The following is a 20,630-nucleotide window of genomic DNA, read 5'->3' on the forward strand; positions in this document are numbered from 1 at the left end:
AACTGGAAGGAAGCATTATAAGGAGTAAGTGTACAACTTTTCCATCCTAGATGTAGGGAGAGGTGTTTGTACTGTGAGGAATGCCGTGATCCTTGAGCATATCTCTGCTGCCAGGCAGAGGGGGAGAATCCTTTTGTACCCTGGTGCTTTATCAGGTGGTTGTTTGAGATATCTTTTTCCTGGGATCTGACTGCCATTGGTGAAATCCCTCTCTGTAGACAATAGAGTCCCAGATGGTGGGATGGTGCTGTCCTTCTTGGGACTTAGCTTCTAGGAAAACTGTATGTTAAACCTGCATCATGAAAGCTTCTAGGGGTTGAACATGTCTTCAAGCTTTTTCCCTGGTATTTTCTCCTGACCCTGTTGGAATTTTACGTAACTCTGCTTGCCTTGTTGTCCTTGACGACTTTCCAGTTCCCGCTTGCCATGCTAAAAAGGGATGCATAGAAATGACTGCTCCCTGATCCTTCCGAACAAGTTCTATGTGCCAGGGAGCTTTTTGGAATCCTCCTCTGTTATCTTTGGAGCCTTGCCTGCCTTGCTATGCCCTGCCAGTTAAATGGGTGGGATGCCTCTCTGCTTTTCTGAAGCTTCAGCTTTCACAGAAGCTGAGAGAATCTGCTCTGGAAACAGGACTGACAATGTGAAAGTCTCTCTCGAGTTTTGATTTGTTCCCTTGCTTATGGGGACGATGACTGCTTTTGCATGTTTTTCTGTACAGGTGAGCTGCGGAAACTACTTGCCTCTTTTGTGGCTGGTAGTGGAGCAAAAAATGGTGGCTTTATAAGGAAAATCACTCCCACAGCTGCAGAGTCCTTGGCACCCAAGGCTTCTGTCACACAGCGGAAACTGCAGGTAATGAAATTAGGGAGTCACAAGGGGAAGCAGGGCAGGGGCAATTGCTTCTGTGAGGGTAGGATACACAGTGGTATCCTAATGCCAGGGAAAGAAAAGAATGGGCTTAGGCAGCAGGGAACATTGTGTTTAATGGTCGGGTACCCTTACTCCTCATTCTTCTGTTATAGTCATGTGGCTGGGATACCATGTGGGTGTTGAAATCCAGATAACCTCAGTAAACGTTTTTGCAATTGGAACAATTAGCCTGTTTCTCTGCCTGCCTCTTCTTTAATATAAAATGTTGGTAGGTTTCTCATACTCTGTTTTGGTTAGATTGTAGCCACACTTTCCACGGAAACAACGAACTGTGTAGGAGCCTACAGGATCACCAGCCTGTAATTAAAAGAGAGGATCCTTTCTTCCCCAAAACAAACCCTATGTGGTGACTCACTACTAGTAGGTGCTGCCATAATTCTGCCATTCTTCCCTTTACTGGACATTTGCTTTTGTAGCTTCATAAACCCTGATAATGAGCTTTGGGTTAAATGGTTAGAAGGAAATAGGGAGCAAATATTTTACAGGGGTGCTGAATGCTACAGTAGCAGAAAGTTCTAGTGTAGGCAAATCGCGTGCCTTTTCGCATAATTCCAGATGGTAGTTGTGTCCATTCCTGTGTTGAGGAGAGGAGGATCTGGGTGGAGTGCTCTAATCAATTGTAGCACTTTTCTCTTGAACAGGTGGAGTTGGAACAGGCCTTCTTCCACAACCAGCCTCCCTCCCTACGGAGAACAGTTGAATTTGTGGCAGAGAGGGTGGGATCCAACTGTGTTAAGCACATCAAGTAAGTGCTGGTGATCTGTTCTGTGACTTAAGAAGTTAATGAGGCAAAGAGCTGATCCTTTAAAATTGTGTGTATGGGGGAAAGAAAGCTTCCCTCAGAGTATGCCGTATAGTAGAACACCAAGGCTGTGTAAGGGTATGACAGCGGGGTTGAGCAACATCTGATTGCCATTATAGAGGGGAATTTGTGAACGGATGCAAAGAGAGGGGTTATATGACTGTGGGGCACTTGGGATGTGAACGTAATACAGCATTTTGAGATTTTATATCCTTTTCAGAACATTCTTGCTAATGATAGGAAAAACTCGGGTCAGAAGGGACCTCTGGAGGTCATCTGATCCACACTTCTGCTCAAAGCAGGGCCAGCTTTCAAGTTAGGTCAGGTTGCTTGGCACCTTTTCCAGTTGAGTTGTGAAAGTCTCTAAGGATGGGGACTCAGCAGCCTCTTAGGGCCATGTTCCAATGCTTAATTTTCCCAGGCTTTGTGAAAAATGTTTCCTTATATCCTATCAGAATTTCCCTTGTTCCAGCTTGTGCATGTTGCCCGTCAACGTGTAGCTGCGCGCTTCCTGGAAGCATTATTCTGTCTTCTCTATAAGCCTTCCTTCTCCCTTCACCTTCTCTTCTCCAGGCTAAGTGAAACCAGCTCCCCCAGTCTCCTTGTAGGTTGTGTGCTCCAGCATCCCAGCTTAGTGATTTTTTTTTTTTTTTTTTGTCTCCTGCGGTTACTCAGATTGTCAGTGGCTTTCTTGTGCTGGGGTCCCAAAGCTGGGCAGTATCCTCCAGATGCAGCCCCACAGTGGCGAGGGAGGCAATAACTTCCCTTGACTTGCTGGCTGCACTGTTGCTAATGTTGGTCCACTGTGAGGTTGGCCTTCTTTGGACACTGCTAACTTACTTAGCTTGTCTACTGGGAACCCCACATCCTTTTCTGTAGAGCTGCTCCCTAGCCAGTAGACCCCAGCCTGTACAGGTACACAGTCACCACCCCGTTGTCAGCCCATTTCTCCAGCTTGTCACAGTCCTTCTGAATGGCAGCCCTGCCCTCCAGCATGTCACTCATGAGCTTGCTGAGAGTTTGCACTGTCCCGTTGTCCAACTTGTTGCAGACATTAAACGGTATCAGCCCACAAAGAATCCTGGTTGTAGTGGGCTGCTGTTGACATCTTTGAGGTTCTGATCACTATACATTGAGAGTGTAAGGGTATTGCTGCCGGAAAAGATACCTGTAACCATATATGTTTCTATTAAAACCTAAAGGCTTTTGACTCTTGAGTCTTAGTACTATTTTGGTATCTTCACTGCTGCTTTCTTCCTTACAAAAAGAGCAAGGAGATGGTACAGTACTAAACGCAGTGTGATTAATTCTTTTTTAGCAGAGTGGTTTATTGCATTTGTGCCTGAGAGAGATGGGTATCCTCCTAAATTGGGGGAAACAGCTGGTTACAGTTAGTGTGCACTGTTGTATTGATTTCAGTCTGTCTGATTGTTCTTGTTTTTTTACAGGGCAACACTGGTAGCGGAGTTGGTTCAAAGGGCTGAAGTCATGTTGCAGGATAAAGTGAAGGAGGAAGATGCTAATCATGACAAGCTGCTTGAAGAGGTGTGCGCTCATCTGTATGAGGAAGGGGCCCAGGCACTCATCAAAGGCAGAGAGTAAGGAGGAAAAGTTATTTAAACTTGTGCCTTCCCGTCTCTTCTTACTGCAGAATCTATAAGCCTAATTCGGTTTGGCCTGTCATGCTCAGGTTCTGGTAATTATAAACCCTGACCTCTGCTCTTCGTAGGGTGACTGTCTGCTGTGCCTCCAGCCAGTTAATGCCAGTATTTGTAGGAAGGAATAAAGGTGCTGTGTGTCCCTCTGCATCCAAACGGACATCCACTGCAGCTATTGTATTTCCCCTCTTTGGAAAATTGAGTATTGTAGCTTGATGACTTGGAATTGCTTTTTCCTTGTCTGGTTCTTTTGGTCTGACTTATTTCACTGCAGTCTTCCAACTGGTTTTGACTGTAAGAGGGCATGTGAAAGTTCCTACAGTAATGAACCTCTGAGTGTTGTCCAAGAACTTTAACTAATCCTGTGGCATGTTTTCATTCTCTTCTTGCAGATTTTGCAAAAAAAAAGGTCCTGAGGCAGTAAGGGTGTTATTGCCAGAAGAGACATCTGCAGCAGTATGTATTTTCACTAAAACTTACTAAAGACCTTGACTTTAAGTCTGGATCGTTAGCGTTTTTCCATTGCGGCCTCACTTACCCCTTAATAGCTTAGGACAATGGAATGTATTGATGCCCTCATGTGAGGACTAATAGCTAAGGAGAGTCACCTCTGCCAGGCTGCCTTGGATATTCTGGCTAGAGTGATACTCCAGCCGATAGCTAACTGTTGAGACTGGAATGGTATATAAATTGCATCATCTTGCAAGGGTAATGCTTTTGTTTTAGCATCAGCTTCCCCAAGAGTTGATGGGGTTTGTATGGGGTTGATGAGGTTTGGGAAATCAAAATGGGTCAGTCCTGTTGCTCAGAGTAGCAGTTCCCACAGAGGTGGTGGTGTTCTGTTTAAATGTTGCATGCCAAAATTAAGCCTTTTCCCTCTAGACTTCCTTCTGACTTCTCACTGACTATAATGCTGTGGCTGGTAGTAAATCTCCTATCACTTGTTATCCTTCCTGTAAAGGTTTTAAGTAGTGCAGAAGACATTGCAGTGGAACTGGCTACTGAGAAAGCCTGTGGCTGGCTTTCTGCCAACATTGCAGGTGAGTCTCCTTTCCCTGAACTGGGGCTTCTAACCTGTCCATTGTACTCTCTTTCTGAGATCAAGGGGTAGAATTTATTCCAGTGTTATAAAGTACTTGGTCCTACTCATTTTTCTTTTAGTGGGAAGCATGCAGTTGCTCTGTCCCTCCTTGTTTAGGAATAAGAGGAATGATTTCTAGCTCCAAGAACCTTCTTCAGGGATTTTTCAGGCTTGGCCCATGTAAGTGATTTTTAGTTATGGAGGCTCATAGGATGGTGAGAATGAATGCTGTGGAAAGCTTCTTCTGAAAATGTTTTCTAGGCTGAAGTTGTCTTAGCACTTCAAACGTATGATACAGGCAGCTGCTCTCTCAAGCCACCTTATGGTCCACATGTACAGAGCGCTTCTGAAATCTTCTGTAAAACAAACACCTCTTGGACTGGGTGGGTTTTCAGCAGGCTGAAGGCAACTGTAGTCCTTTTACTGTGTAATAGTGCCCTGGCACCTCTTCAGAATCTCTGAAAACCCATTGTTTCATGAGGTTGTGCCAAGAATCTGGGGAGGAATATCCAACACCATTTGCAGCAGCAGGAGATTAGTGTTTTGGATGCTGGTCAAAACTTATTTTGGTAGAAAACATACGGCTTTTGTGGGCACCGTGGTTGAACTGGTATGGTCATGCTGATTCAGCTTTCTACTTTGGCATTGCTTCCTGGCTTAGCTACTGTGTTCATTAAACCCCCTGAAATATTTTGATGGAAAATGAGATGAGTTGCCAGTGGTACCTGGTGGTAATGGGTGGCTGCCTTTTAGAGCTGTGGGTTAACACGCTCTCTGCACCTGTGCCTCTGCCCATTAAATATAATGAGAGCTTGGAGTGAGAAGGGTTTGAAAGTGTAAACTGTCCTTTCCTTGTTTGCCGTGGCCTTCGGAACAAGAGGCTAATAAGGGTAGTGTTTGGAAACAGTTGCCTGCCTCGCTGGAGAGAAAAGCTGAAGTAGACAGGAGTTGTTCCCTGTTCTTTGTAGCACTCATCAAAAGAGAAGTGAAGGCAACCTTCAACAGAATGCTGAAAGTCCCAGGACTTCCCTTGCCCGGCGAGGATGCTCTGGAGTTGAGAAGGGACTGCCCTCCAGGCTGTCAGCACTGTGCTCCGTTTCCCTCCCAAATCATCAACGAGATTAAGGTACATGGTGTTCACTTCCTGCCTTGCATTAACTCCCTTTTAATTTTTCACCTTGGTGATTGTTTTTTTGTTTTGTTTTTTAAAAGGGGATGTTCTGGTTCTAAGGAACTGGCTGTGAGGGGTGTTTAGGAAGCACGATGGAAAGGTCTAATGTTTTTTTCATCTCCCTGCTTCCCATCTCTGCGTAGATCAGCGCTCCCTGGCCAGGAGTACTATCTCAAATACAGGATTCCTGGTAGCACGGCAGTGGCCTTTTTGGTACAAGTAGCCTAGAAACCATAGTGTGATGAGTGTTGTGTACAACTGTATGCTGAAGAGTCAGCATATCAAAATAGCTACTTTTTTGTAGACCTACTCTTTTTATGGAGAGTCTCCTGGTCTCCATTTAGAGTAAGAATTTCCTGTTGGCCCTTTCAGTTCTGTAGAACTTGGTAGACTGTCCCATCGTACACACTAGGAATTCTACATCGAATTAAGTGTCAGATGAATCCGTACGAATCTGTTGAAAGATTTTTGCATCTGCACCTTCATTCAGCTATAATTAGGGAGAATCAGAGTATCTTAAAAAGAAGGTGATGATATGGTCTTAATTTCAGCCTTAGATGCAAGCAATTTTCTATTCTAGCTGATTCAAATTACATTTTGGTCTTTTCTCCCAGGCTTTTAAAAGGTCACTGTTCTTGTAAAAATCATGCAATTACATAACCTGTGTGAGAAACCCATGAAGAAAAGAAGAATTCTAAAAACTTCACTTTTTTACCATTATATATTCTGCCTATTTTTGTTGCTGCTTCATGTCTGTTTGAGCAATAATACTGGATCTCACTGTCATTGCATTCCCAGCAATTGTATAAGAATGAGCACACACCCTTCAATACTTTCTTGCTTGAGATAAAATAAAAAGAGGACGGTAAGGTATATGAGGAAACCAGGGGCTTTTTCTGTAAACTGTTGCTTTTTGAAGATATTTTTGTATGGCATCTTCAGATACAGCTTTTAAAATATTTTTTTATTCTCTTGATTTCCATCCTGAGTTTCTGATACTGGGTGGTAAATCGCTGGTGATGGAAAGTGCTGCCACATGTAAAATTTTCTAAACCAGTTTTCATGCCATAACCCTATTAGTGCTCTTCATATTCAGCTTTTATTGACACTGACGCTACCTTGACAATATAAGAGGACTCTGGATTTCTGTAGCACTTCTACCCTGAACTTGCTTGCTGTGCTATCAGAATTACCTAGAGCTTTCAGAGCTAGTTACTTTTAAGAATGATGAACTGGTTGCCCTCGTTGGCTGACTTCATAACGTTAGTGAGAACTGTGGTAGAAAATCAGAGCTAGGTAAGGTTGTGAAAAATTCAGCTTTAATCCGTCCTATGAAATGAGGAGGATACTAGCTTAATTTTTTTGTCTTTTTTTTTATGAGGACCCAAGGACTATCTATGAACTGCTCTGTCATAGGTCCAAAGATCTGTTTGTGGAAGTGCAGGATACTAATAGGTGAATTACTGCTGTCTTTTTCATCAAGGATGTGCTCTGTGTTGCTGTGGGCCCACGGGATGAGGATGAAGTGATTGACTACGTCTGGCTGGAGTGCCTGCTAGGAAGATTGAGTCAGACACTTCGATGCAGAAAGGTAGACGTAAAAAAAGCAAGGAAAAAACCCTTGGACCACTTTGAGCTGTCTTCGTACTTGTAAACTTGTTAGCGTGCCTTGCCTCACAGCTGAGTTCAGTTGAATGGTTTTTGTCTGAGCGCAAATGTGATAAAGTTGCACTGCATTTCCTTACACTGCGTAGATCTGCTTCTTACTTAAAATTAGCCTCTGTGGATCCCCTTTTCATATATGATTTTTTTCTTGTCTTTCAGTCTTTAATAGTTTCCTGATTACAGCTTTGTGCTTCTTGCTGTAAATTGCCTGCTCTTCTCTGACATTTTTATCCCTTGTGAAGCCCTGTTTTGTCCAGTCTGCAATATGGGGACAAAGATACAACTTTTTTTTTTTGTGTTTTCCAGTTCATGTGTCCCACATCAGAACAGCAGCTGGCAAAGTGCACGGTTGAGTTGGCTTCTCTGCTGGGTAAGTTAGTCATGATAAGCTATTTAAGACTGAAATCTGTTATTACAGTTCTCTTAAATCCTTGGGGTCAGAGATTTCAGTATTTAGAGCTCATGGATGTTTGATTCTCTGGGGTGTCATTGAGACTGCAGATTTTCTTCTGTCAGTTTGGGTGGCTGCTCTTATTCCCTTCCACCTTCTGCAAAACAGCACTATACTTTGACTAACCGTCCTTCAGATTTGGTGTTCTATTCACATCTCCATTGTTTTTTATTTATTGGTACCTTCATTTAAATAAGTGATATGTTTTTGAGTATTTCTGCCTCTGAAAAGTTGCAGCTCAGAGTTTTTTTTCCCTAAAAGTAAGGGCCTGTTCCCTTAAATTGTATTTTTATGGCTCTTTTTGGAGAGAATGGAACTAACTTGTTTTCTGTGTATTGTGACTTTTGTGAGTGTTTTCATTTTTTTCCCCTCTTGCTCTAGTGTGTTAAATACAATGTTTTTCTCAGCAGGAGCGAGTGATCTGGATGCAGGTGTTTTCTCCCTGGGCAACCTTCTAATTTCCTGGGTTTAGAACCTTCTTAAGAAGTTTTATACATGGTTGATTCTTTCAGAAAGCAGTTCACACCTGGATATTGTGAAATTTCATTCGGGTTGGGGCAGCAATGTAAATCTGCCCTATTCCATTAGTCTGTACCGAGGAAGATCTGGTATCTTCCCTCTGTGTGTGTTTAGCTGCAGTTAAACAGTTCAGCTTTACTTTGACTTGTATAAAGTTATGCAACTCTGCCTATAGTCAAAGGTATGAACAACTATTTAATCTGTTTATAGATTTAGATGTTGTTTTACTGTGTTACTCTCCTCTCCTTTGGAGTAACGCGTAGGTCCTCTTTTATTAAACATTAGGCTGACTTCTATTTAGTCAGTTGTCTTTCAAGACTTGGGGCTATATGCCAACCAAATGGTGTTCTTTATCTGAGCAGTATAAATCTCTTCCTATGTAATACTTGTTTGTATAGTTTCAAAGCTCATAATTTTGCATGTTTCTAAAATCCAGCCCTCTTAGGTTCACTGGTTTAATCACTTGAGTGATCGTTTAGATGCCAGCTATGCAAAATGTGCTGTTGGACCAAGGTGATGACTATATAAGGAAAATAACGCAGCTATAGAAGTTCACCTTTCTTCCTTTTCTTACAGTTTCAGATCGTGTTCCTCTGAGTCTCGGGATCAAGTCCCCAGAGAAGAGCTCTGAGAGGCTGCGTGTAAAGACTAATCCCACCTATGGCCTTCTAAAGCTGCTGCTTTCTGTCTGGAAGGAGGACTTTGGGACACCTGTTCCTGTGCAGCTGATGTTCAGCAAGAAGAACATCGGTTATCTTGCAGAAGTTAAGCAGCGAGAGGTAAAGCTTATTCCGATCTATGGAGCTGCCAGTTACCCACTCTGGTCTGACGTACTCATGTAGGAGTTCTGCCTGCCCGCACTGTTAACTGATTGCTTGTGTGAATGAGGCCGGCAGGATTTGCTCTGCTGTTAGCTGGCGTTGTTTCTGCAGGGGTAGAGAAAAAAGACCGCATACCACTTGCCAGTGTTTGATACCTGTCAGGAAGGCAGAGTTTAATTTAGGAACAAATGGCAAAATGGCCCATTTGGCCTGGGAGACTATGAGGACTGAACACACGTGATTTTGTAATTGGTTGCATTCGTCTGTCTTTTATCAGCTTTCATTTCTGCGTGCGTATCGGTGTTATCTTATAAGATCCCCAACTATGACCCCTATTTAGTTGCAGACTAAAACCAGCTTATTTCCGAAGGTAAGAAAAGAATTTTTCAAGCTGTTCTTGAACACACAGGAATTAAATACTTGGTATGTTTGGAAATTGAGCATTACAAATTTTGAGACTTTATGGTAGGACACAATGTATGAACTAAAGGAATTTTGTTGCCTCATTTTGGATGTTGCTCTTTGGTGTCCTTCATTGCCACACCCAGATAAATAATGTGCTTTCTCCTTTCGCTCCTTTTCTCTGCATTCTGAACCAAGAAGAAGAACATGAATTGTGTAGGGATTAAGAAACGAACACCAAATCCATTTCTTTTTAAGTTGTTGATTTTTTTTTTTCCCCCTCTCTTTTGCAGTGGGATTTGTTCCTTTTCGTGCTTCGTGGTCTTGTAGAACATGAACTAATGAGAACTAGTGAAATAGAGAGTTGCTTGCATAGCCTCAAAGAGCTCCCTTGGCCTTCAGTAAGTAATTGGATGTGTGTGAACAGTAAGTGAAATAATAAAAAGTAAAGCTACATAAACAGTAAATCTTGTAGTTCTGTTTCATGTAGGTGAAGCCCATAACCTTCCCTATGTATAGTTCCTGCTTAATGCAGCAGCAGGACTGGCTTCCAACAAGCTTGCTACTGTTACTCGTGTTTGGTTGAAATCTGTACTTGTGTGAATCCCAGTATTTCCCATGCAATGGAAACATTTCCAAGAAAATTGTGAACCAGTTTGGAGACCAGCTGGCTCAGCTGCCAGCTCTCGGTTCTAGCCTGAATGTGTTTGCCGTGCTCCAGCTGAGAAGGACATGTTGGGAAGGGTCTTAACTGACCAGACGTGCATTTAACCCTCTTTGCCTCCTACCGCCAGAATGTGAGAGGAGTCAGACTATTCTAGCCAGAGTCAAAATGTAGGAAACAGCCCAAGTCCCGTGCTAAAAAGTGGACAGTATTTCAAGGCTGGTGAGCGCTTGCATATTGGAGATGTTTAACCATTTAAACTGGGGCAGCGATCTTTTCTGAGAAGGGTGTGGGGGTTGGAGGGGAGGCTGAACATGTAGACCTGCAGGCGTTCATCTTTACAATCGGTTTTGTAGCTTGTCTAGGTTTCTGCACTGGAAAACCGTCAGCTGCGTGTTTAACCTTGTGAAGTACTCTACTAGAAAAATTAAGTCAGCCTCTTTGTTGACATTTGTTAATAAGGGTTCTCTGGTTTGTATCTGTTTGTTACAGGATTTTTTAAAAGAACTGGAAATGCTGTCCAGAGTATTTATATCAGAACATCATATAGAAGAGCCCAGGACTAACCCTTGTGAGCTGACCAGACAATCTCTAGGTACTGTGACAGCACAAAGTTAGCGGAGGTGGACTCTCTGTGGACAAAAACTACTAATGAAGATATAAATGGAATTTTTAGTGTTTCTGAATGCATTGTGAGCTCTTTGCTGGGCGCATACTGCAGATAAGAGGTCACTTCGTGCAAAACCTGCACTGGTCTTTCTGTTCATGGACATTTTGCCATGGTGACTATGCTGAAGGATTTACATCAGCAAATGGATCTCCAAGTCAAAAGTCCTTTAAGCACCTTGATCGTGGCTCAGAGCAGCCGTTTTTTTACTCATAGACTTGACTTTTTGTATTTCGCAGCAACAGGCTGTGACCAAACCCAGGAATCAAATCAAGTGGACAAGTTACTTCGTGATCAGAGAGATGGTTTCCTGGTGGCTGTCTCTTCTCTTAACTTAATGTGATTTCTCATGCTGTCTTTTAACAAAGACTGTACTGTCAGGGGAGGGAAAAGGTGAACCTGTATGACATGGAGATGAGCCTATATTTATTTTTCATTGTACACTCAGTTTTGAAGGTTTGATTTTAATTTTTTTAGGACTCATTTTAAAAGTTAAACCATATTAAATATATACACCACAACATTGATGGCATTATTCTTCAAGGATGTAGATGCTTAAGTGTTTTCCCATCTCTTGTTGGAAACAGAACTTGTAATTTCCTGGGGTTTTTAATAGAAATAAGGGAGAAAATATCTGTTATATTTTTTACTGAAGACAGATGACAGTATTTTTTAACACACTTTTATAGTATGTGAACATAAATGGCATCTGGCTGCTATTCACTGTTTTTTATAATCCTTCTTGCCTTGAGTTTGGGTTTTGTCAGACAGGAGGTGCTGCAGCAAGAATACTACAGCCTGGAAGAACAGACAAAAAAGTAGCTGTGACATCCTCTGGAGAGCTGGTTTTGAAACGAATCCTTTTCGTGGAGAACAGTGGGTGTTTTCTGCCCTTGCGGATAGATCCATCGCCAAGGGTGTAACCTCCCATTCACCCCCCCAAGTATTTCCTTAACCCGGGGTTTGTGGTAGGGACTGCTGGTGGTTAGCAGAATATGATTAGGTGCTCATTAGCTGTCTCTTGGCATTTTTTTCCCCTGTAGCAGTGAGGATTTTATTTCCTTTTGTCTCGGAGTGTCCTTTTAGTGCAGGTTTTTTCAGAAAGCAAATACTGTGTTATGTAAGAACAACATTTGGACATAGTGAAACCCAGGGCTTTTTAGCTTGCTAATTAACGTACCTCTTCCTTGTACAAGCTGAGAAGAGGTAACGTCTTGGAGTCAATGATTTAAGAAAAACCACAAACAGGACTAACTAGGTAGAACTGTGGCTTCTGTTAAAATATATGTGATACAGAGAGAGAAACCACAGAGGCACGTCAGAGACTGAACTGTACTGAGAGTTGTCTTGACTTGGTTACTAAGCGCTGTATTGAAGGATCTGGCATGTTCCATCTGCGTGCCTCATTTTAGGGGTTTTCTGATGTGAATGAAGCAGAGCGGCCCTAGCAGTAGGCATGCTGTGTATGCAGCAAGGACATACATAGTAATACAAATTGAAATAGCAAGTACTCCATATCATACCATACCTGCTCCCTGAGGCTGAGTATTATGTGACAGTTTGCTGCAGATCTCATTTGAAGTTGTTGATTGTCATAATAAACATGATTAAATGTCCTGGTTTGTGTTCAAGCTGTCGATATATGACCTCTTTGTACTGGCCCGAAGTACAAAAAAGGTGCCTTGCCACAAAGCATGGGGCAGAGAAAGTATAGTAATATCTCCTGTCCGGCCTGCTGCTTTGCTTATACTGAAATATAACTTTATTTTGTTATATAAGGGGGTGGGGATGGTGGAAGGGGGAAGAAGCTGGAATCCATAATGGTAAAAAAGGTGCGCTCGCCTGTGGAACTGACTTTATTTGGGTATTGTAAAACTGTTTGCATAGATACCATGGCCACAGCTGTTTTCATGAACTCAACATACCTGAATTATCCTTTGCTAATACAACATGCTTGGAAATTTTTATTTAAAAGGTGACCAAGCCCCAGGAGCAGTTTACTACACCCAGAGAGCGTAGTTGTGCCCTATGGGGCAGAAGGCAGTCAGTTCTTCAGCGGGAATCAGCAGGTAAGAAACACCTCTGTTTCCGTGTTCTTATCTCTTAATGCAGTTGTTACTCTAGTTCTGGGCATCCCATGGTACTCAGCCTTGGTTGCTCTGTAAAGCCAGGCACCCGACTTTGTAACTAACCCTTAGGAACGATTGTATAGCACGCTGTTTTCTGCCTAGGGATGCTCGGCCGTGGGACCACGCTCACGAGGATGCGTGACGCTCTGCAGTCCCGCTGGGCTGGCGGAGTCCCTCGGTGTGAGTCCTGCAAGCACCGTGCCCGTCCTCTGTGCGCTGCCTCCAGCTGTAGCGCAAGCGGCGCTGCAAGGAGAGCAGTAGGGAGAAGAGAGCTCACAGCAAGCTAGGTCAGCCTGCGGCCTTCCTTCAGTCAGTCCTTCCTACTGCACACTCGCAACTCTCAGAAGAGAATGAGGAAAAATGGCATTATATTAACTTCCTTCTGGATGTTCAGCTCAGGAGTTGTGTAACTGGACTCAGGAAGAAGCTTCAGCCAGTGCCTCATTTCAAAAAAAACCACAAACACAAAAAAAACCCTTTGCTTGGGCAAGGCACTGCGTCACAAAACCAAATTCAAGCAGTGACTGGCTTCTTGCCTCTTGTGCCACAAATTCATGTTCCGTGCACATTCCTCAGCAGGTAAGTAGAGACCTACATCTTTTATCACAAGCTAGCCTTTATGTTATTTCTCCATCCAGCGTAGTTCCATAGATGGGTACCTTGGCTGGAGCAAAACAACGTGGGCACGTTTTCTTGTGTAGAAAATACCGTTTATTGTGGATATGAAAATAGCAATCTTGATTAGGAGCAGAGATGCAACAGTAGGTGGTACAATACAATTGGTTTGATCATCTACTGCTCAGCAGTAACTTACAGGAAGTTGGTTTTTGCCCACTGTAGATTAACAAATTAGATATCTGCTGGGTTTTTTTTTTTCTTCCTTCCAAACCAATGCCGTACATTAACAGGTACCATAAAATGTTATATTTGCAAAAGAAAACATTCATATAAATAGGCTTTTTAGTATCAATTGAAGATTGTATTAAAAAAAAAGTTACATTAATTCAATACTGATAAAAATAAAACTTAGCTTTGATAGCATATAAAAACGCTTCAAAACAAGCATATATAAATAACTTAATTTGTAAACATAGAAAAAAATCTTATGTATATATAAAAATAAACATCTGATGCACTGTACAATAAGACATTATCCTTCATAGGCACTGGCATCGTTGATCAACAGGAGTCCCCCTAGATGTTTTTCCTACAGAAACTGCTTTATCACTAGTGCCATGTCCAAAATAAAAGGGAAAAAAGTGAAGCACTGAGCAAATTTTTTGTGGATTGTATGAAGACCTCCCCGACCTCCTCTGGAAATCCATGGAAGCAGCACAGGGGATAGAGCCAATAGACCGTGCTGCTGGTTCTGCTTGGTTTTTTCTAGGGCTTTTAGGTACTGCCTTGTTGGCTCTGCCTTTCTTGGTTTCCACCAAAAGGGGGGGACTCTATGACAGGTTGCAAATCTGGAAACCTGTCTTTTTGCTCAGTTGCAGAAAACTTTGTGACGGGTTGTCCCTTTCTCCTTGAGGGGCTATGGAAGATGCATGACACTTGAAGTGAAACATGCCATGACTCAGTTTGGCAGGCTTTTAAGAAAAGGCTGAGCTTCACCAAAAGAGAACAGTAATATATTGGTGTTAAGGTTGTAACCAGGACCATCTAAAGATAAAACAAAGCAAATTTGTAAGTAAGTGAAAAGTTTTGTTATCCTACCTGGTATAGTTCGGGGAGGGGAAAAGGCCTTGGGCTGGTATGTCTCAAAACTGCTATTTTCTTAAATATCAATTTAAAATAGCGATTATTTTTTCTTTTAAAACTCAATATATTAATAACAGGAAGTAACATAGAAGCTGAGAGCCAAAATTACACCTGTGCAAAGATATAGTAAAAGTAGATTTTGGCTCTTGAACTCAAAGTTGGGAAGTGCGGCTAACTTGCCTGTATGCAGGGAAAATGCATCTTTTACTGAAAGTAACTGTGTTAAGTAGCAGACACTGACTCTGGTAAGGTGGATGCTTCAATACATATCTCTCACTTGACAAATTTAAAGTGCAACAGCTTCTTGAACAATGTGGGCTTTTTTGAGCTAAAGACGACATATCACAGCAGCTTTTATTGCTTAGGTAAGATATCTAAAGTGATTCTTTACTGTTGTGCTGAAGAACTAAATGAAGTTATTCAGATATTTGAGTTGGTTGTGGTTTTGTTTAATTTTAGGAATGTGCGACCAAACTTAGGGAGTGCGTTGAACAAACACGTAAAGCCTGACAGCAGGATTGTTGACTAAGTCCAACAGAAATACCATGAGGTAATTGAATGGGAAGAGTCTGTAGTCACTGCAGTGAGACAGCCGGTCATGTTATGAACAAAGAATTGCGATAAGACTACGACCAGGCTCAATTTTTAACTCTTAATGTAGAAGGGCTGATGGAAAAAGCCATTGTGGAAAAACGCTGTAGCTACTCTTATTTGCAGGATTTAAATTTAGAAACAAGCTGATTACTCAGTACTACTCCCTATTAATGACAAAGTGTCACTGTTTACAACTGTCAGTTTGGTTTCTTTATTTCAAAGCACCTAATTCTGCAGTGCAGTAAAACGGTGTCCTGAGGTGTGGCGGTTTCCACTGTGCTGCATAGTGTAGTGGCAATCTGAAATACCTTGTACTGGCTGCAAGTAGTCAGCCAATTTCATGAGAAAAATCTATCCAGGGTGTAGGATGACTAGTGGATATCGTGCTGTTTTAACTTCCCTTCTGAAGGGGAAGTATAGGCAGCTAGCTAAGTTAAATCATTTATCTACACTGTTAGGAATTCTGCATTTGATACTTATCTCCACATTAGCAAGTGGCTTTGCAGCTCTGCTCAAGAGCTTGTAAAAGGTCTTAAGCCATACGTGTACTGTTTCCAGTTTGTGGTGCATTTCACTGCTTCCGTTGCCGCCTTCTCACTGCTGCCTAAACTTTCTTAAAGAAGGAAGGTTGATCTTTGAAGCTCCTTGGAAACAGGAATTAAATAATACACTTCTGCATGTAAGATGCTGGCTATTGTAAAGCAAAGTCTCTTCTCTGCTCTTTATAGAGACAGCACACCTTCCTGCTGGTCATGGAGGTTTTCCACAGCTGTCTTCAGGAGGACAGGTTCCCCATAAAACTTGCTGGGTTTCTTCTGAGCAGCGCTGGCTAAAAGAAATGATCCTTTTTTCTAACTATACTTTTGTATAGTCCGTTAGAGTTAGGCTTCTCAAGTGAGGCTTGATTGTGACTGTCTAATGAGCCAGCATTTTACATTACCCTTACAGATGCTTGTGTCTCTTCGTGAAGTTTCAGCTGCTGTTAAGTGTCCGGTTTTGTACCAAACACTAACTAGCAAGAAAGTGTGCCAGTCGAGCAATCACCAGAGGCTGCCGCTTAGCAATGGAACTCAGGAGCCTTGCGGGGATAGCCGGGGCACCGAGATCCACCTGCAGGAATGAGGAGAAAGGCCACATGTTGTGGTTTCTACCTGTTGTTGAACAAAACACTTCTCCAGCCTGGAATAGCTCTGATGTTGCAAGTATATGTTAAGCACAAAAGTAGTTCACAGCCAAATGCTGTCATTACTGTGTGGTTTGTATCTTTTCCTTCCCACTACTCCGTAGACTTTCAAAGCTTTGCTATTTGATGTTACTTGCAGCTTTTGAGTTTGAGCTTAGATTAAATATTACTAGTTGGAGACAGATACAGTGTTACTGAAAACGTAAATGCATATACTAAAGTGCAACATAAAACGCATACAAAATTTTAAAATGCATATACATTACACATAAGCATTGTAAAATTACTAATTACTATAATTTAAAGATAGTATTTTTTAAATTGTATCTTAAAAACATGTTTTATAGGTAAGTTTAAAGGACTAATGCCATTTAGCTCTCAGATGAGCACTTTAAAATAAATTATACACATTATGGTATCCTCTTCTGGCCATTTTTAAGTACCACTGTCTCAAAGAGAGCCTACTTTTCAGATAAGTCTGTAATAAATGGATGGCAGGATTTTCATATTCTTAACTGGAATCTTAACCTTGACTTCTCTTTTGTATCTATTAAAGTGTGAAGAATTAATAACTTCAGTGAAAAGAAGTTAACAAGAAGTATTTCCATGCATTTTGAAAATAGTATAACCTGAGGTGGACTTCCTGTGTCCACAGCAAGACGAAAATGCAAACAAGACTCTCCCGACTGGCTCACCATGTGAGAACGCAACATATACTGCAATTGCCAATGAACCTTTACAGAAGAGTCTTGGTAGCCAAGGGAGCAGCGTTAGATGCTGTAAAAACTTGGGATCGTGTGCTTAAGCACAATCCTAATAAGATTCTCTCTGCATTACTGTACATCATGCTAGATAACAGCGTGAAGTGGAATGACTTTTATGGTCATTTCATGGAGCGTAGCATAAGGATTATGTTTTTTGTTACCGATATGTAACGGCATTTTGCATGCACAGTTGGACATACAGCAAAATCTTACCTGCGCCATGTAAATAACTCTGGTGACGTCTCTTCCATTCACTACATCAGGTTCCAGTATCCAAGCACTTGGCAAAATCTCCCCTCTCACCACTTCTTTACAAGGGTGAGGCATGGATGCATCATAGACAGACTGAATAGCCAAGACAGACAGGTTCTCCTGCATGTGACAAAGTGCAAAGACGACAATTTGAAAAAATTTTTATGCATCTAGTAATGTTTTCTTTGTTTGCCATGAGGCATATTTCTCATATTACTTACTTAAAAGAACTCTTTTAATAAGAAATAATATTTCTCGTGTTATTTATTAAATAATTTTTTGTCATAATCTTGCATGTTTGTAACCAGAATATACTGCGTAACACTTGCGTTATTGCCTAGTGGGGCTTGGTTGACGATTGTCATTCACAAGAGGGTTTTATACATAATTCACTTGTGTCGTATCAGCATGGCTTTTCTTCCTATTACACTGTCACTGCTGGAAACATGAGCATGGACTTCCCTTCCTTCTCGCCTTTGTCCTTGAACCGTGAGTTCAGAACAAGTACTCCTCTGCTTCAGAAAGAACGTTCACTTTACCTCTTTGGCTTCTACAGTAACGCAGCAGAAATCCCGGGGTTGCTTTAGGTAACATAGGGAGGTGTCGGTCACTAAATATACTGTGGAAAAAAACACCCAAAACAAAAAAAGGGGAATTAGACTTTGACAACTTTAACTTGTCTCAATTTTCCCCCCACCCCTTAAATGCACATGCGTATTTTATTTTGACTTCTTGTTGCCTAAGAGCAGAGCTGTACTTAATATGCTACGATGTGTCATTAAGATGCTTTTTCAAGCCACTTAAGATGTATTTTGACTTTCCCACTACTGTCTCTAGCTGTACTTCTGCAGTGAGACGTGTTTAATATTATCCTTACTTTGGAAAAGGCTTGCAAAAGTGAAGTTCCCATATTAAATAATGAAACTGTTTATTCAAACCTGAAGAAATGAAATAAGATGCCTCTAAATTTCTTCCTGGCTGACAACCTGAGCTGAGAAAGTACATAATGATAACGGGCCAGTTGGTGTTGATACTCACCCAGCTGAATATGGCTGGTTACCTTCTTGTGTATTCGAGCTGTGTTGATGGTTCTGTCGTACAGATGCCTTTTGCCAGGATCTCTCACTAGTCCCCACACACAGGGAAGAGGTCTCTCTATCACTCCTGCTCCCAGAAACCCGTGCCTTGTTGCTGAAGGGAAGACTTTGTAGTAAACCAGCACCTCTTTTTCTGTACATTGGTATCTGTCAAAGACGAATGAAAGGTGTTTGCACACAAGAGGGCCAAGTACATAAAAAGGCCTCCCATTACAAAGACCTGCCATAAACTTACTTCCAACCAGCTGCTGCTTGGCATGTGTAGAGATTCCTCAGGTTATGAGAGCATGCTGCCATTACCTTAGAAAACAATGACAAACGTACAGGCAAGAGAAAGTTGTATAAACTGTAAATTGTGTTCAGCTTTTACATGCTGCTACGCTATCTTCTACTCAAACTACTAAGCTGGCTTTACCACAAATAGTTTTACAGTGCTAGTAATCCTTAGGGAGTATTAACAGCCAGACTGACTTGCCTGTCATATTCTCTGCTGAAGGAGGATAGATATATAAAAAAAAGCACCCACGCCTGTATACTAGCCTAAACTCTTGTGAGAAAATGGGAGGTGGGGGGTGCATGTATCTCCAAATGATGCTGAAGTGATTCTACCCGATCTGAAATAGGAAATTGGTACGCTTTCCTTCTAACTACACCCTCACGTCTTGTCATACACATCAAACCTGCACTGTAGGAATTCTGGGACGCTAGAAGAGTTCAGCATTTTCAACCAGCTTCACTCAAACATTTCAGCTAACGTGCAACAGTCTCTTCTGAACCCCACTGCTGCAGCCCGGCTCACTTTCCCCCGCCATTTAAAATTGCTCAGGGTTGTCTCTCTGTAACTGACAAATAGGGAACTATTGCAGTGTAGAACAACAACGCTTGTCCCACCCATTTTTGCTTTTAGGAGGTACAGGAATAAATGAAAATGCCGCTTATTTACTTACCTCAGTGGTAGCATTAGCCAAGATATGTTTGGATAAATCCTGGTATCCTTTTGTTGAAGAGGAGCTGACGGAAACAGTTAATCCATGAGTGAACCTACAGCTGATGCTAGTAGAAGGAAGGGGTGGCTGAATTCTGCTGGCTTCTGCAGGAAACAAAAAAGCCGTAGGGGAATAAATAAAATAAAAAGGAAACCCACCACTATTCTGCAGTTGTAGGGACTTAAACCCTCTATTGGAGCACCCAATCCACCTGATCCCGATGTAGGACCGATAACATCGTTGTCTAGACAATCTCTGCATTGGTAATTACACTGCAGTTACATCTTGCATTACTCAAGTTTAACGGTTATTACTGCATATAAGCTAATAAAATAACCTAAAGCAGAATAGGCAACATCAGTCTTGAGGATAAAAATAAGAACTTGCATATACAATCCTATACTCGTTGCAGCTTTAGCCCCCGCATGCTTCCTTGGTTCATTCAAAGCATTACCCTCGTACCCTCTCAGACACTGCAGCTTGATGTTACCACATCAAAAGACCAATTTCAGAGGGACCAAATCACCATTTACTTTCTCAAGAAATTCTAAGCAAGCTCTGGCTATTGGTTGACAGAATTTTTCTGAAGTCATGTAATGGTAGGGACATCCTCAAAATACCTGGAATCAAATTAGATTTTGATTTGCATAAATAACAAATCTCATTAGGCTTTGGGATACAATTCAAACATAAGCAGACATGTGTTTTACTTACCAAATGTTGAATCCTTCTGTAGTTGCTCTAACACATAAAGCTGACTATTTCTAACAGCTGAACGACCTCGTGTATCTCTTGAAAGCAAAGCATTTCCAGAAGGAACCTCATTTAAGAAAGAGCAGAAGTGAGAGCTTTGGGTGTGAACTGGGAAAAATAAATTATGCAAGTGGAATATTCATAGCAAACCTGCCTTACAAGGTCGGAAGCTTCTCTTTATCATAAGGTGACTCCTTTGACTTTCCCTTTGTTATGAAACGATAGCTTGACTCAGGAAATTTAGCAAACCAAGTGTGAGGAGCTAGCACAGGTGCGT

At 41.8% G+C, this 20,630-nt stretch overlaps 2 protein-coding genes across 5 annotated transcripts in view; one reads left to right on the forward strand and one right to left on the reverse strand.

The window, feature by feature from the left end:
• CDAN1 (codanin 1) overlaps positions 1–12,450 on the forward strand; it is a 33,385-nt gene extending 20,935 nt beyond the window's left edge. The window contains exons 18-29 of one of the 3 annotated variants that reach the window (XM_075152058.1): positions 722–855; positions 1,575–1,678; positions 3,184–3,333; positions 3,786–3,849; positions 4,355–4,433; positions 4,592–4,654; positions 5,443–5,600; positions 7,129–7,236; positions 7,617–7,680; positions 8,857–9,059; positions 9,797–9,904; positions 10,660–12,450. In XM_075152058.1, coding sequence (XP_075008159.1) covers positions 722–855; positions 1,575–1,678; positions 3,184–3,333; positions 3,786–3,849; positions 4,355–4,433; positions 4,592–4,654; positions 5,443–5,600; positions 7,129–7,236; positions 7,617–7,680; positions 8,857–9,059; positions 9,797–9,904; positions 10,660–10,785 — 1,361 coding nt within the window. In that variant the 3' untranslated portion in view covers positions 10,786–12,450. Of the gene's footprint in view, positions 1–721; positions 856–1,574; positions 1,679–3,183; positions 3,334–3,785; positions 3,850–4,354; positions 4,434–4,554; positions 4,655–5,442; positions 5,601–7,128; positions 7,237–7,616; positions 7,681–8,856; positions 9,060–9,796; positions 9,905–10,659 lie in introns of those variants that run through there. The other 2 variants (XM_075152060.1, XM_075152061.1) reach the window with 2 other exon arrangements.
• A 1,376-nt stretch (positions 12,451–13,826) lies between these two features.
• Positions 13,827–20,630, reverse strand: part of STARD9 (StAR related lipid transfer domain containing 9) — a 123,038-nt gene continuing 116,234 nt past the window's right edge. For both annotated transcript variants that reach the window (XM_075152051.1, XM_075152052.1), the window contains 7 exons: positions 20,315–20,420; positions 19,562–19,704; positions 18,850–18,914; positions 18,556–18,761; positions 18,057–18,136; positions 17,479–17,637; positions 13,827–16,428 (listed from right to left, as the gene is read on the reverse strand). In XM_075152051.1, the coding sequence (XP_075008152.1) occupies positions 16,327–16,428; positions 17,479–17,637; positions 18,057–18,136; positions 18,556–18,761; positions 18,850–18,914; positions 19,562–19,704; positions 20,315–20,420 (861 nt within the window). In that variant the 3' untranslated portion in view covers positions 13,827–16,326. The remainder of the gene's footprint in view (positions 16,429–17,478; positions 17,638–18,056; positions 18,137–18,555; positions 18,762–18,849; positions 18,915–19,561; positions 19,705–20,314; positions 20,421–20,630) is intronic.

This window comes from Calonectris borealis, chromosome 5 (assembly GCF_964195595.1).
Source record: "Calonectris borealis chromosome 5, bCalBor7.hap1.2, whole genome shotgun sequence".
NCBI lineage: Eukaryota > Metazoa > Chordata > Aves > Procellariiformes > Procellariidae > Calonectris > Calonectris borealis.